Source organism: Anabas testudineus, chromosome 15, assembly GCF_900324465.2.
Source record: "Anabas testudineus chromosome 15, fAnaTes1.2, whole genome shotgun sequence".
NCBI classification, from domain to species: Eukaryota; Metazoa; Chordata; class Actinopteri; order Anabantiformes; family Anabantidae; genus Anabas; species Anabas testudineus.
The window spans coordinates 4,650,622-4,665,872 of NC_046624.1; the positions used below are offsets into that span (position 1 = coordinate 4,650,622).

At 41.4% G+C, this 15,251-nt stretch overlaps 1 protein-coding gene across 1 annotated transcript; it reads right to left on the minus strand.

Moving 5' to 3' along the window:
* Positions 1-1,163: 1,163 nt before the first annotated feature.
* LOC113159621 (cytochrome P450 1B1) lies at positions 1,164-5,313 on the minus strand. The gene is made up of 3 exons (XM_026356414.1): positions 4,566-5,313; positions 3,458-4,453; positions 1,164-2,931 (listed from the first exon to the last, which is right to left on the minus strand). The coding sequence occupies exons 1-3, from the start codon at positions 4,577-4,579 to the stop codon at positions 2,343-2,345; spliced, it is 1,599 nt and encodes a 532-aa protein (XP_026212199.1). The 5' UTR covers positions 4,580-5,313; the 3' UTR covers positions 1,164-2,342.
* Between the last annotated feature and the right edge of the window lie 9,938 nt (positions 5,314-15,251).

Below are 15,251 nucleotides of genomic sequence, written 5' to 3' on the forward strand. Positions count from 1 at the left end.
ATGTTAAAGTTACACAACTCTGACTGACAGAGTGCAGACGGATCTTGTGTGTGTGTGTGTGTCCTGCATGTGTGCATGTTTTATCCTCAGCCAATGCAGAATACAAGGTTAAATAGAGAGATTCTCCCTAATTAGTTTAATGCAGTCTTGACAGGTCTAAGACATAATGACATAGAATATGTCTTAACACTGCTACATGCAATATTTCATCTTTCTCAGCAGGCTTATCCCCCTTATCCCTTCTTCGTATGTGTTTCTGCATCATTTATACAAACATGTCACATTTATCCTGCCATTTTTAATCAGAGTGTTGTGTTTCCTTTGTCTTTTCTAGAATTTGGAGGATATCATAGCTCTGTGCTTGTACTACAGTATATAGTAGAAATATTTGTTTCCTTTTGCAGTTTCCTGTAATGCAAGGAGGGAAACGCCACAAAAGGAATAACCCCTGAAGGCTGATATAGTCTTTAATTGTAACTCAAGTCATCATGCCACTGAAGGGGATGTATTAAACAAGACATTGTCAGCTTCTCTGCACCTTTTCGCTCATTTGTGTTTGACGATCTGTCGGCTTAGCTTGACGGTGTATTCCAGCAAAGCAAGTCAAAAGCAAACTTGTTTTCCTTTTTTCGAATCATGGAGATTATGGCTGGAGCCTCGCCACACATACCTTCACTGGCACTATTTAGTTTTGAGTCTTCATTTTGTATTTGTAAAAGAAGGGCGAACGCAGCCGCCGTATCAGTAATCGTCTGCTGTTGCTTTATCTGAATTTGTCACGCACTCTGAAAGTTGTCTGGCTGCAAGCCCCTCACTGATCAAGCACAGGATGTTCTGGCAGGGTGAGATAAAAGCGCTGTGCAGAGAAAGGGATCTCCCAAACACGTCCCTTTTGTTCCCACCTCACCTGGCAAGATGCCAAGAGTGGGTCGCGTTTTCTAATGTTGACCAGCTCTGCCTGAGCTGCATCATGTACTGCATCACTCTGGTGTCACATGCTTTTATCTATATATTTATTTTTTTACTATAAATACTGCAGCTAACTTTTTAGAAGTATAGTTTTAGCTGTGTATTGGATCATACTTTCCTTGCAAAGATTTTTTTATGGCACTTTTTTTCCCCTTCAACTAGATTAAGTCACACAAAACATTTTACAATGCCTTTTTATTATGCAACGGTACAATAATACAAACACATTTAAAGCAAGTTGATTAAGAAATACTCAGAAGAGTAACATCACAGCTACTGTTTAGTAATATATTAGTAATATGTATTCAAAAGCTTAAAGTACTGTATTGCTCAGCAAGCAGTAGTAAATTTTTAACTCAGAAAAGAAACATTTGAGGTAAAGATACTGTAATTTTGGGATTTGATGTATTTCTTGGCCCCCATCATGTTGACTATGTTACATTTACATACTTTTAGTTACTTTTCTGTACCTTTGCTGCCTGGTACGGTGTATATCTCTGCTATTGTATTGTGTAAGTATTTTTCAGTGGTCTTTAGAAAGATACCCTGATTCTTGGGACTTTCGCTGGGATCCATCTTTTGAGATTTTGAGTAGGACGCCAACAAACTATCAAATCTCAGATCTTACAGTCAGTGCAGTAGTGAGAGATAGCAAATAGACGATTCAACAAAAAGGACTTTTAGAGTCTAATGCTTGTATAATTCTGTAAATAAAGCAAAGTGAAGAAGAAATAATTGTACTGGCATCATGAGCATGGAGATTAAATAACTCAGTGAATGTTTTTTATTTGTTTTAACCCTACACATTTAAAGTTTTGTTTTCTTATGCCGTGTCCTTAAAGACAGCATCTGCAGTAGGTTTCAGTAGGAGTATATTGGACCACTTTTTTTTTTTTTTTAGAAGCATTTAAGTCAAAACAACATTCAGCATTTCTAGCTCTTCTTCCTGAGAAACGTATATACTAAAGGTTATATACCAAAGCTTTTAAGCTACTAAACTACATTTTAGAACTGAACATTTTAGGTTGGTAGTAAGAAATTCACCACAGGTGAACTGCTGGTTGCGTGAAATGTGGCGTGGATGCTCAAAGCCAATGCCATGTCTGTTTCTATCTGGCTCTATAATACATGAAAATAAATTAAAATATTCAGTGATTACAACTGGTTAATCGCTCATCGTCAGCTCACTGCCAATTGAGGCATTTAAAACAATGTTGTAAACAATTAGTAGTTAGCCTGAGTATTCAGCTTATAAATATCAGCCCACAAACATGACATGAAGTTCATAAACCTTTTATGATTCAACCTTCATTTTTTTTTTCTCATAATAGTTCGGATTTTATTCAGTTTTTTGTTTGGGAGGATGATGAGGGTTACCCCTTGACCTCTTCAGAAAGGCCATGTGTGGTAGCTGCGTCCAGCAGCGTCATATCTTCGCGCAGAGACACTGCTATGGAGAAGGCAAGAGGTTTCAGAGTCAGACCATAGTCGTAGTCGAGTTTGGGTGGTCTCTCCGGGTCTGCAGTGATGTGGCACTGGTGGGCGATGAGTGACGTGAAGAGGAAGAGCTGCAGCTTGGACACCTCCTCGCCAATGCAGCGTCGCTTACCCAGGGAGAAGAGGAGCACCCTGCTGGTCAGGTCCTTGTTGAGAGCTCCACTTTTGTCCAAGAAACGCTGGGGGTCAAAGGTCTCTGGATGGGACCATATGGCTGGGTCATGGTTGTTGGACCACTGGCTGATGAAGATGACTGTGTTTTTTGGGATGGTGTAGCCCATGATGGAGGTGTCTGTGGTGGTGGAGTGGGGGATGGTTAGAGGGACAAAGCTTGTGAAGCGCATCATCTCGTAGATGAAGGCCATGACGTAAGGAAGCTGTGCCTGGTCCTCGATGGTAGGGAGGCGGCTGCGGTCCACCACCTTGTCCACCTCCTGCTGGAGACGTGTCTGCATCTCAGGATACCTACATTCACAGGTGAGAAGGTGAGGCGCATGTATGAAATACACACCCTGAGGACAGTCGATACACCTGACCTGACATTCAGTGTAAAGACAACGCACCATGTCATTACATTTGAATACGTCCCTCCATCACCCAGCACAGCTATTAAAAAGTTCTCCAGAACTAGAGTTGCTATCATAGCTCAGGGCGTCGTGTTACACCAGCCTGCTGATGGAGGCACTGGGATTAAACAATCAAGCAAAATTAGAAAATGAACTCATGTGAAATCTGGCAAAGCTCTTATTACTTGTGTGGTGAAATGCTGACTGGGCACTTGAGTCACTTTCACCGGTGTGCAGTTTCAGCTCTTTGTGTTGCTGCCAGAACCTGCCTGCGCCTCAGCTCCCCCCCCCACTAGGCTGTTACATAACAGAAAAGCTACTGAACTTCCTCAAGTCTGGACAGTTAGCAGCAGGATGTTGGCTCTGATTCACTATTATTATTATTATTATTATTTATGTTCTAAAACTTGAGAGAGGCTGCTTACTTGACAAGTATGAGGACGATCCACTGCAGCGCAGTCGACAGTGTGTCCTGACTTGCTCCAAAAACATCCCCCAAAGTGGGGATCACATAGTCCTTCTCCAATGAGCCCCCCATTTTATCTGTCAGCTGGTCCAGCGCCACTATACAAGCATCTGTCATGTCCCGGAGGACGCCTGGCTGGATGGTTTTTCTGTGTTCAACCACTTTATCTCGGACGAACGCGCCGAACTCCAGGTTGAGGCTCTTGAAGTTGTCAAACATGGTTTTGATGGGGTTGGGAAAGTACTGGAGCCAGGGCATCACGTCCACGATGCTCCCTGCCCCCACCGTGCGGGTGAACTGGTCGTTCCTTCCCACCACCTGCTTGAACTCCTCGTCCTCGTACGTGTACCTCTTCCCAAAGCACATGGCGCTCATGATGTTGGCCGTGGACACCACCACGTACGTCATGGGCTCGAAGTATCGCTGCCCCTTCGTCTTCTCCACGAACAGCTGCAGCAGCTCTTTGACCTCGCAGACGACGTGGTGCTCAAATGTCTTTTTGGTCTGCGGGTTCCCGGTGGAGAACATCCGCACGGTGGACTGAGCCAGTTTGCGGTGCAGCTTCCACCAGTCGGTGATGGTGTTAAACGCGATGCTGTCCCCGCCGGACACGTACTTAAAGGAGGTGAAGTCCGGCCTGCCGGCGAAATCAAATCCCTGCCTGACCAGCGCCTGTTTGATGGAGTCCCCGTTCAGCACCACCACGTCCCGAGAGCCCAGCTTGATCTGGAACACGTCGCCGTATTTCTTCGCCATGCGCGAAAAGTACAGGTGCGGTGCCTTCCCCATCTGCGCCGCGTTACCGATGAGCGGCCAGGGGAGCGGACCGGGGATCGAGCGCTGCCTGAGCCAGCGCCACAGGTGGAAGGAGAACAGCAGAGTCACGCAGACTGCTATCAGAGGTCTGGCACATGCTGGATTAATCCCTTCCAGTGTCACATCCATGATGGGCATCCTGCAGCGGGAATAGGAGCACATCACATGTTACTATCAAATGCACAAATGTAGGATACACTGTAAAAGAAAAGAAAACAGGTCCAGGAATATGATCAGGTGGAGACAATTACCTGGTCATGTCCATTGCTGATCAAAGAATACCGCAGTTTATCCAAAATGTGCAGTTTCTATTATATGTATCTATACAGTTCAATTCTACTTGTATTATAAATGAAGAGTCGACATGTTTCACTTTGAATGTTAGTAATCTAAAAAAAAAAAAACTTCTACAAATCAACAGTGTGTGCAACCTGATGGACATCCACAGACAGACTGTGTGTGTGTGTGTGTGAGTGTGTGTGAGCTCCCTGCTCTCTGTCTGTCTCTGTCTGTGCTGCTTTGAAGCCCCACAGCACCGAGTGAACTCATTTATCCCCAAACAGCGCAGCATCACGGACCGTCAGCGCCCGAGCTTTGTTACAGTGGGCAGGTTTGTTGCAAAGGATGTCACCCCACCCTCCCACCATCACCTCCTCCTCCTCCACCCACCTCTCTCTCTCTGTCTCTCTCCCCTCCCGTCCTCACTAAGGGCAATAGGAGTTATAGTAAAAGGGAGCAACCTGCTGTGCAGAGCTGAGATAACTAAAATCAACTGAGCTGAGCTGAGATAGTTTATAACGGAATAATACTACAGTAATAAGGACTTTTTATTTTTATTATTATTATTTATAGTATTATTAATAAGGGCTACGTTGAAGAACTATAATGGAGACAACGGAAAGTAACAATTTAATAGGCGATATTTTGTGATATTTGTGTTTATATTGTTATTGTTATTAATAATATTATTGTTATTGTTATTATTATTGGGAGTACTTGTGGTTTCGGTGATGCATTGGTATCAGTATTCAGCTATAAATGTGCTTTTTAATGTACCAGTAAGTAGTAATAATAGCAATGCTTTTATGTAATAATAATAATAATAATAATAATAATAATAATAATAATAATAACCGACTGTGAATTATTAATTTAATTTAATTTAATTTAATTTAATTTAATTTAATTTAATTTAATTTAATTTAATTTAATTTAATTTAATTTAATTTAATTTAATTTAATTCTGGGTTTTTATTGCTTCCTCAGCAGCGTTTGTAGGAACAAGGCTTGAAATCAAAGGGCGCGTCGCAGCCTGAGGGAGTTAATACAGACACAAGTCAGAGTTCAAACATCCTAAAATGAGTGATTCCTCTATTACACCGAATGAAACGCTTATTCAGGCCTGTGTTTACTTCTTTGACGTAGGTGTGACGTCGTATTTTACACATTTTAACACATTTTAACTGAGCGTTTAGTGACTCCGGTTAAAACGTTTCCTTTTGAATTAGTTTCAATAAAACCTCTAACTGTGTGTAACTGTGTGTGTGCGCTTTCTCATCGAGCCACCAGGAGGAGGTGAACCCCGTGTTCCGAGTTCATTTCCCCTAATTATCAACATGCAGCTCATCGGTCAGTCTGTGCGGGACTCCGGACTCCGGACTCCGGACCCCGGACCGTCTCCTGTTAATGTTCGCATAACGATGCTGGATGTGGCTGTAACGCTCTGCAACAATGAAGACCAACAGATGATTGTTGGTTTATTTCTTTGGTGAGGCCTCCCCCCCCCCCCCCCCCCTGGATGTGTCGGACCCCTGTCCTCTGCTCGGGCCCTCCTGCTCTGCTGTGGCTGTGTCGTGATGCGGGGATCCCGCTTCAGCACCGCGGACAGCGGCTCACACAGACCCGGTGATGTCCTCCGACCCTCAGCTGCTCCTCTGAACTGCTAAACTGCTTTTAGTTTGATGCAAGCTACCAATCATTTTATGTTGACAAAAAAAATATATATATATGTGTGTGTGTATAATTCAATTATACATTTGAACTATAACACTTTAAAACAGCTGTTTCCTGTTTTACTAAACGTCTTAATCATGTATCTACAAAACAATCGCATGATTTGCCTTTAAATCTGTTCTTGACAGCAGTATATTATCTCTAATTACCTTTCTAAATCTTTGAAGTATCAGTAACATAATACACGATGATAAAATATTAAATTCTAACATTAATAATCGAAAACAATAAAAACGAAATATCACGACAAAGACACTTACTGAGTCCAGTGCCTCCGCTTGTCCACTGTGATTGACAGTATCCATGTGATCTTGCTTTATTCCAGTGGTGAATAAATCCAAGAGGGTGGAGACAAGCTTGGGAATGAGTAACGTGGTCCCAGCCTCCTTTACTGGCAGGATCCAGTAATTAGACCAAACCCCTAGTTCATAGTAAAAAGCATGTGGTAGCTGCTGAGCTTTGCTCTAATCCTCTTACGAGTCCAAATAGTTGCGTTGATGCAAACCCATAATTAATTAAGGTCATTAATGAAAGTAAGTGAAAAGGTTCTGGGTTTGAACCTGCAGCTTGTTGGGGTTGATCTGTGTGGAGTCTGAATATTTGACCCGTATCTGCCTGAGTTTCCTCCAGGTTCTTCTTGCCCCAGTCCAGTGGCAGTCTGTCTGTCTGTGATGACCTATCCAGGTCTGTGTCAGCTGGGGTCGGCTCCAGCTCCCGCCGTGACCCCCAAGGATGGGCGGGTACCGCTACATGCATGAATGGATGTTATAACTAAACAGAAATGAAGTGAAGGAAAACTGCAAATGCGGTATTTATTTAATATTTGCAGGATTTGCTTTAACCAGTTACAATTTTATTTATTAGATACACCCGCTCTCAAGAGATTCTCTGATCCATACACACACAAACCCGTCTCCCTGTCTGTGTGATCCTGAGCATCCTATAGGCATAAGACTCGCCTTTGTTAGTGTGTAACTGTAAGGACCATCCAAAGCCAACACAAATTCAGCACATAGTCCAATGTAAAACAAGATTTAGATTAAAATGCAAATGAATGAAGATCCTGCTGAAAGTGGGAGAGCATCTTTTCTTCCCTGTACAGGAAAAAATAAAATACTTACTCTATTTGAATCCCAACATTAACATTTATAAATACTGTATGGATCAGTGCTGTTTCTTAATAAACCCACTGTGTGTGTAAGACTCCTAAACTTAGCCCTGAAGCCCTGCATTTGTGTGTCGGGGGGAAACCTTTGATGTAATCCCTCTCAAAGGTGCAGTGAGTTGGCTTCAGCTGTGGAACACAGAGCTATAGGCGGCCCCATTTGGAGGCCTCTTCCTCGGGCCCCCCCGAGCTCTTCACAGCTAGCGAGTTCAGTTTCAACATCAGTTTCCTGCTTGACTGACAGCTCTATTGCTGATCGCGTGTGAGTGAACATGGAGGTCGGGGAGGAGCCCAGCAAGGTGTGTGCAGGTGATGATTTGCTCAGACAGCAAAGGCACAGTTAAACTGTAAAGTTCCAGCCTGACAGATCAGCAATCGTGCCCGATTCCAACATCTCTCACATTCGGGGAATAGTTTCAAACATGGGAAATCAGAGTTAGTACTATCAGGAAGTTACATCATCTCCTAACAGGAACAGTGCATGAAATGAGCCACTGCTTTGATTTATGGCTATAATAAGTGGAAGCATGAACGAGAGCTGCACGCCTTTTACAGTATTTACCCGGCTTATCTCACTCTCTGAATCAATGCTGTGAACTTCTGGGGAAAACAGAGGAGCAGAGGGGGACTGCCCAGGGCTTTTCTAAAGTTGTGGAGCAGTCACGCACATGTGCTTCATCATAGAGGCGACAACTGGAAGGAAAACCTTTGACAGCTTTACCAAACACAGGTCAGCTGCCGTGTGTTTCCCAGGATTAGGCACAGAGTGAGACTTGGTTCCGCTTTTGAGGCGGCTTCTAACACGCCAGTGATATTTGAGCAATTGTGACCCACTGTCAGTTGACAAGTACAACTGATCACATGTATTGACAAAAGGCAAAAATGAAAACTAGAAAACTCGTAGAGACCATCCCTACTGCTCTGCAGTTTCCCTCAGCACTACAGTGTTTTAGCATCTTTCACTTTGTTTTAGTTTCTACAGACTGATGCTTGCAAACTGCTCTTAAACTAGCCAAAAATAAAAGCAGGACTTTCCATGATCCTAAACAAGAAAAGGCAAAAAGCCCTTCTGCTGCTCCCAATTAAAAATAAAAAATCTAATAATGCTGCTTTAATGGCAGGAAATGTTGGCAACAAATCGGAAAAACTGAAAATGAATCATCAGGCATATGATGATGATGATATGATGACATAGTAATACAGATTTATTTGGTTTCTATATTCACAAAATGAGTTGATGATCTGTTTCCTGTTTCCCTAATTTGATCCCCCACCGTCACATTCAGTGTTCTACATGTTTCAGTGGGGACAGCATGTGTGGAGAAAGACTAGTCCACAGGTCTACACACACACACACACACACACACATGCTGAAACACACGCTGAGAGACACACACAAACACACAAATCAGGGTTGCCTGTATAACCCTGCCTTGTTAATTACTGTCCATTAGAGATGAAGCAACCTGCCGCTGTGTGATTGGTCTGACTGCCACCAAACCCAACTGTCATCTGGCTTGGCGACGAGTCAGGGAGAGTTGAGCACGGGGGCAAACCCTTTTAGTTCGGTTCGACTGCGAGCGCCTCATTACGACTGAATGACCTCAGTGACTCCAAATGTCAAACTGCCCACAACAACCCGCCCCCCCCCCCCCGTGCAACTCTCATCCCAATATTTCCCAGAAGCCCAAAGTGCTTTCTCCTTTTCTATACCAACAGTGAAAAACACAACAACGCAGCTCTCAATCTAAGTCCATGACAATGATGCTAATGAGTGTTTCAAGCATCTTAATGACCTTGCAGATGAACTGAGTGCTCATTGAGGTACCTCTATCTGTATGGTCTGTTTTTTTGGTTTTTTTTTTGTCTCGCCAAGTGCCACGGAGGCCCTTGCCAAAGCGTAGTCAGCAGCCCGTGAAGGCGTCTCCCCTCCATTCTCACACTAAAAGGGCATTTCAGTCTGAATTCTGAATCAACGTGCATGTCAGATGTTTTTGTCTTAGCCGGGCGAAACCTTTTTCAGGGGTCTGCGGAGTCCAGTTGAACTGTTGGTGCCTCTGTGGAAAGAATGAGAGGCTTATTACACGTTCCGCCGCATGACTGCGCTTTGCAAATCCACGCCAACTAAAAAAGCCTTGCCCAGTTCTACCCTTGTAACTGTTGTTGTCAGTCATTGTTTTTATTGGCCTAATTGAAGAGACTGACAAGAAGCCCATGGAAAATAACCAGTGAATAGGACCTGAATAGCTTTTAATGAAGGCGGAGGTGTTTTGTTTTTGTGGATTACTGTGTGAAAGGAATGAACTGAGGATTATCTGAAAATGAAGGACGATGACAGGTTTGATCAGGACCACACATTTTAAAAGATACATTTTTTTGCTCTTTGCTGTTTTCTGCACCAAACTGCATCCACATAATGCTGCTCCAAGCCTCGGTGTGCTTACAAATGGCCACTTCCTGCAGGAAATGATGAACCAAGTGACCTCGGATGCACAGCTCACATCTGAGAGTAGCGAACAGTGTGTAAAGAACACAAATCATGTACAAACGAATGCAGAGGAAAAACCCGGCAACAGAGGCTGCCGCTTCTCCTTCCTTTGCCTGATGAGGCCTAATCTTATCTCGTCTCTGCGTGACGACAGTGTTGCTATTCTAACCCAAACAAGGTCTGTCATTAAAAGTCACTGAAGCTTAGCCGTCTCCCCCCTTGTGTTTATTTCTTTCCCCCATGAGAGGTCAAAGGTGAAGCAGCACTCTAAGGGAAGCTAAGCCTCTCCTCAGCGACCCCCTCCCTGCCCCTGTCTTTGGTGTTTTTATAAGACAATAATGATGAAGGACAGTTATTCACGATAGGCTGTGGCCTGCAGAGGTGGAAGTCACGCGAGGTGCTGCGTCTTGTCCCTGTGCTCTGTAAACGGGAGCAGCCACTATCTAAGAAACTGAATGTATGGAGCCACGACGAGTGATAATTAGCCCACTGAGGGGATACACGTCCAAACGTTATCAGAACTTTAATTATCCGACCTGCTACTCACACATTTCTTTTAAACACATGCATTATTCCGTTAAATTTGATCATAGTCTTAAAAATAAAATAAAAGAACAAAAAACTCCATTGACAGTGGTTATCTCGAAACAGTACAAAATAAAAGCACACACTGACAAGTGTGTGTTTGTATCACATTACAAATTGCTGTCTTGTGTTTGTGTCTTCATGGCTGGAAAAGCCCAAACAAACCCAGCATCAGTCCTCTGAAGCATTAAACTGTGACTTATTTTGCCAGTCATGTGAAAACAAACAGTGTATAAAATGCCCGGCCACAAATGTGGGATGATCTGATTTGCCTGCCCAAGAAAGTGAAAGACAGTGTTTGTTTACACGGAGGCGACCGTTTGGACTATTTTATTCTAATATTTGATGCTGAATGTCAGTGTCATGCAAACAGGGATGTGGTGCTGGAGGAAGCTTGTCTACCTGTGACCTGTGATTGTGGACACTCACATCATCAGCTCTGCTATTTTCTGAGATCCTCTCACAGCATCAGTGGTTCTTTGGACGTGTACCTACGCTCTGATGTTTCCTCTACTAAACACTATGGAGCTCAACAGTAGGAAAAGAGCCTCAGTGAATCTGCTTCATCTTGGGTGTTTTTGTTGAATATAGATCCACATAGATAATGTTGAAGAAACAGAATCCTTACAGTCGATGGCTGGTCACACTGTTTTCTTACCTTTGATGCCTGCATGGGAACCTACTGAAACACTTTGTGTGGATTCAACCATGACAATACTGGAACTCTCCGCACACACGTCTGTTGGAAGTAAGACTGGCTTCATGAGATTGCATTTGTTGAGCTTTGGTGTTTGTGATTTTTAGAAACGAATCTCTTGCGGAGGTTGTATTCGTCACTAGGAGGGGGCTGCATTAACATGTGTTGTTGCCCTGCACATCATGATAGCAAAATATGAATTTAGAGATATTATAAATAACTGCTTTAAACAGCTGCAACAAATAAATATTTTCATTATGAAATAATGAAATTATCAATTTCAGAGTTTGTAAAAATGCATAAAACAATTATAGTCCAAATGAAACACAAACCTAAAAACAACTGCAAATAAATTATTTATTATTATTAAATTAATATTAGTAATGACGGAATATATCAGTCCACTGATTATTTCAACTCTGCTTTTAGCACATTCTGTAGTTTTATTTATAATATAGCACCATATTTTATTCTAACTTCATATATTTGGCACACAAGTAAATGGTAAATAAACTAATCATAAAAGTAGTATTTTAAATCATATAAATGAAGTTACACAAGTACAGTATTTAAAGAAACTACTCCACCACTGACAGCAGCTGTGTGCAGTTCATCTGAGGTTTGTTGTTTCACAGGAACACGGGTGTTACGTTTGTCGCTACGTTTGCTGCCGATACATCATTCAATTATTTGTCAGATGTTGTCAGATTAGTGCATGATTGTCTTTTTGTTCCTGGTTTTTCCTGTTTGTTAAATGATGGTGCAGATTGACAGCATACACTGTGAGAGAAATTATGATTTACAAACAGTGAGCCAGTACAAATAAATAAGTAAAAATGACATAATACAGTGCTTCATCTGAATATTATTGTTAGATGCTTGTGCACACTTAATTGTAGAGTAATTGTAATATTTTCTAATTTTTAGATTATGATGTAATATATGTGTTTTATTTATGTGTTTAAGGATTAAAATCATTCAGCTCCCAAAAATCAAGAAAACAGATTAGTGTGATAAAAATAAGACTTTTTATTAAACCTTTTTATAAACTTTTATTTTGCTCGTTCAGTCTCAGACTTTTCTTTTCGTTTTTATTCATCAGGGCATCAAGTAAATATCACAGGGGAAACTGTTCAGCGCTGTTTATTTATTTTATACATTTAAATTATACCTACTTGAATTGTAACTAGCTCTACAACTGCTGAAAAATACACTGAATATATTGACATTCACAGGACCTGTTTAGTGCATTTCAGCCTGTATCTTTTGTTTGAATCACTGTAGTTTAAATCACTGTCATACTGTTTCAGGGTTTCTCCTTATATTAATTAATGATGGATGTAAAATATAAAGAGTCTCCAGGGAACAATAATTAATTTCTTTTAGAAATTTAAGAGACGTCTTTATTTTTTGTCTTTTTTGTACAATGTAAAGACCATGACAAATACAATCAACTGTGTTATATGTTGCTATAAGTTACAGTGGAAACAAACTACTTCCTCTCCACCCATATCCCTCTTCCCCCTCAAAGACCGAAAACCTCTGACAGAAATAAAATACAGTCCCAGTGGATCTGATTCTATTGAGAGAAGGAAGGGTGGAGGAATACAGACACTATGCAGCAAAACATACCTTATCATGAGCTAAAAACCAGCCGCAGGGATCTGTACAGGCACACACACACACACACACACACACAGCACTATGTTTTGTAGTTTTATAAAATTAAAAAAGAAAAGGTATCTATTTTTTTTTATTCAATAATAATATATTTAATTATTTGATACCTAAATCATTAAGCCATCCCTACATCCACTAAAAACTATTATGATCATATTTAATTTAGCAACAAACAGCTTCCTTCTAGTTTTCTTAAAGTCTCTACCCATGAATACATCAATGAAAACTTTGGATGACTAACTTTCTCTTCTCAGCAGTAAAATATAGTAATTATGTTTACTGAAACAAAAGTGATCAGTTACAGCGTTTAAACTTGTTACACATGTCACTTTATCTTTTAATTATTGCATCTAATTACTTAAATCATTCAACTTTAAATGCTCAGCATCCAATTTGGTATATTGGCCCTAAAGATCAAACTCAGGCCCCAGACGGCTGTGGAACCTTATGTTATACAACAATAGTGGTGATTTGTCCTCTTTATGACAAAAGAACCACAACATATAAAGCGTGGTGGTCCCCTGTTTTGTTCGGAGGAAACGGTCTCATACACACACACAAACACAAAAAGATTTAAAAGTGACAACGGCTCCCTCAAGCATGACGTTCTCATCATGTTGCCACAACATCATGAGAATGTCACAGCGTGTTGGCAGATAAAGGTGTCACCAGTGGTCCGGGTACACGCCAATAAATCTGAAAAGCGGCCAAGGATTGTGGAGCATGGAAGAGTGAGCAATAAACCGTTTTGCCAGTGGTAGTGGTGCCGTGCAATATGTTTAAACTAACAAATGACAATGTGCAAAGTGAAAGAATTAAACAAAAAACTCCTTATTTTTTAAGGAGTTACTGAAGCTAAAAGGAGAATAATACTTTATGTTCCAGGATGTCTTCCATTAGTATGAATGGCATAATTTCCAGTCCAGGAATAATTCAAATTTGGAAACAATGGGCACTTTTCAAAAATATATTCCTTTAAAAAAGTTTATACACAACTTAAAAAAATGTGTATGTGCATGATAGTCACACTGAACCTACAACACAAACGTTGACAGGTCTAATTGAGGTCAAATGTATGTAGGCGCTCCTCCTTAGCCACTGTTTGTGTGTGTTTGGTTGACATGCTCTAATAACTCAGACTGACCTCCAGTTAGACGTCGGCATTGGTGACCTCCATCTTGTCTTGTCTAACTCTAACGGCTTATTTCGTATAAAATAACATATCAAGACCTGATGCATTGTCTTACGTCCACTCAGAATGGTCTTAGGTCTCTATATCTTTTATGTATTGTACAGTATGATCAAACTATTGTCAGTTGCTCAAGCAGAAAACCATGTAGTGCACATCATATTTTTAGATTCATTTGCAACTTTCCATGTTGCTACATCATCTACCCAGTTGCTAAGGCACTAATGTGGTGTACAAAGCACTGGAAGGACTGTGTGGGATTGTTTTGTTTGTCTGGCTTAAGATTGGAAAAAAACAGAAGTGCCGTCATGTCTCTGGTACTCTGACAGGGAGGTGAGGGGCAGGCCTGTCACTCTGGATTATTTCTGTCTCAGCAGGGCTTTGATGTGCACTGACAGCCTCAGATAACTTTGCCATACTGCAGGAACATATGCTTCCTCAACGTGTTTGGATTGGCTCCCAGGGACAGGACACAAACTCAATCACAAACTGTTGATTGCAATCGCTGTGCATGGGTTTGCAACTTTTCCCGAAGAAAGAAACAGCTATTGCACCTTAAGCAATACGAGCTGTGTACATGACTTAGCTTGATTGATTTAGGTGTCTTACATAGCAACATTAAGCCACTTTAATTCACCACATTACAACATTTGTCCTCTCTGCAACCCGGGCTAACTTTGTTCAGGCTCACATCATGCATGTACAGTACATTCAGGTGGATTTATGAATGGTATGTGAGAAAGACTTTTCCATTCATAAAAGTCTTTGTGTTTTGCTGTGTGTCTCAACATTCTTTGTAGTTTACATTCCTGTTTGCAACCAGGTAATGGAGTGTGTGTCAGGCTGAATGAAACACACCAAACTGGATGGACAAGGTTGCACTGGAAGTGCTCTGTAGTCTTCGGTCTCTTGAAAGCAAACATACATGTGCAGTGTACCTGCACGCGAACATACAATTGCAAAGTTTTCTCTGCAGCTGCACAGACATTTAAAACGCCTGATAAAGCAGCGCCAGATTATTACAGATTTTTTACAGATAAAAATGAGAAATTATTTATTAAGCATCTATTTGTGTTAATAATATTACACACAGGCTGCTCAGTAGATGGGAACAGATGAG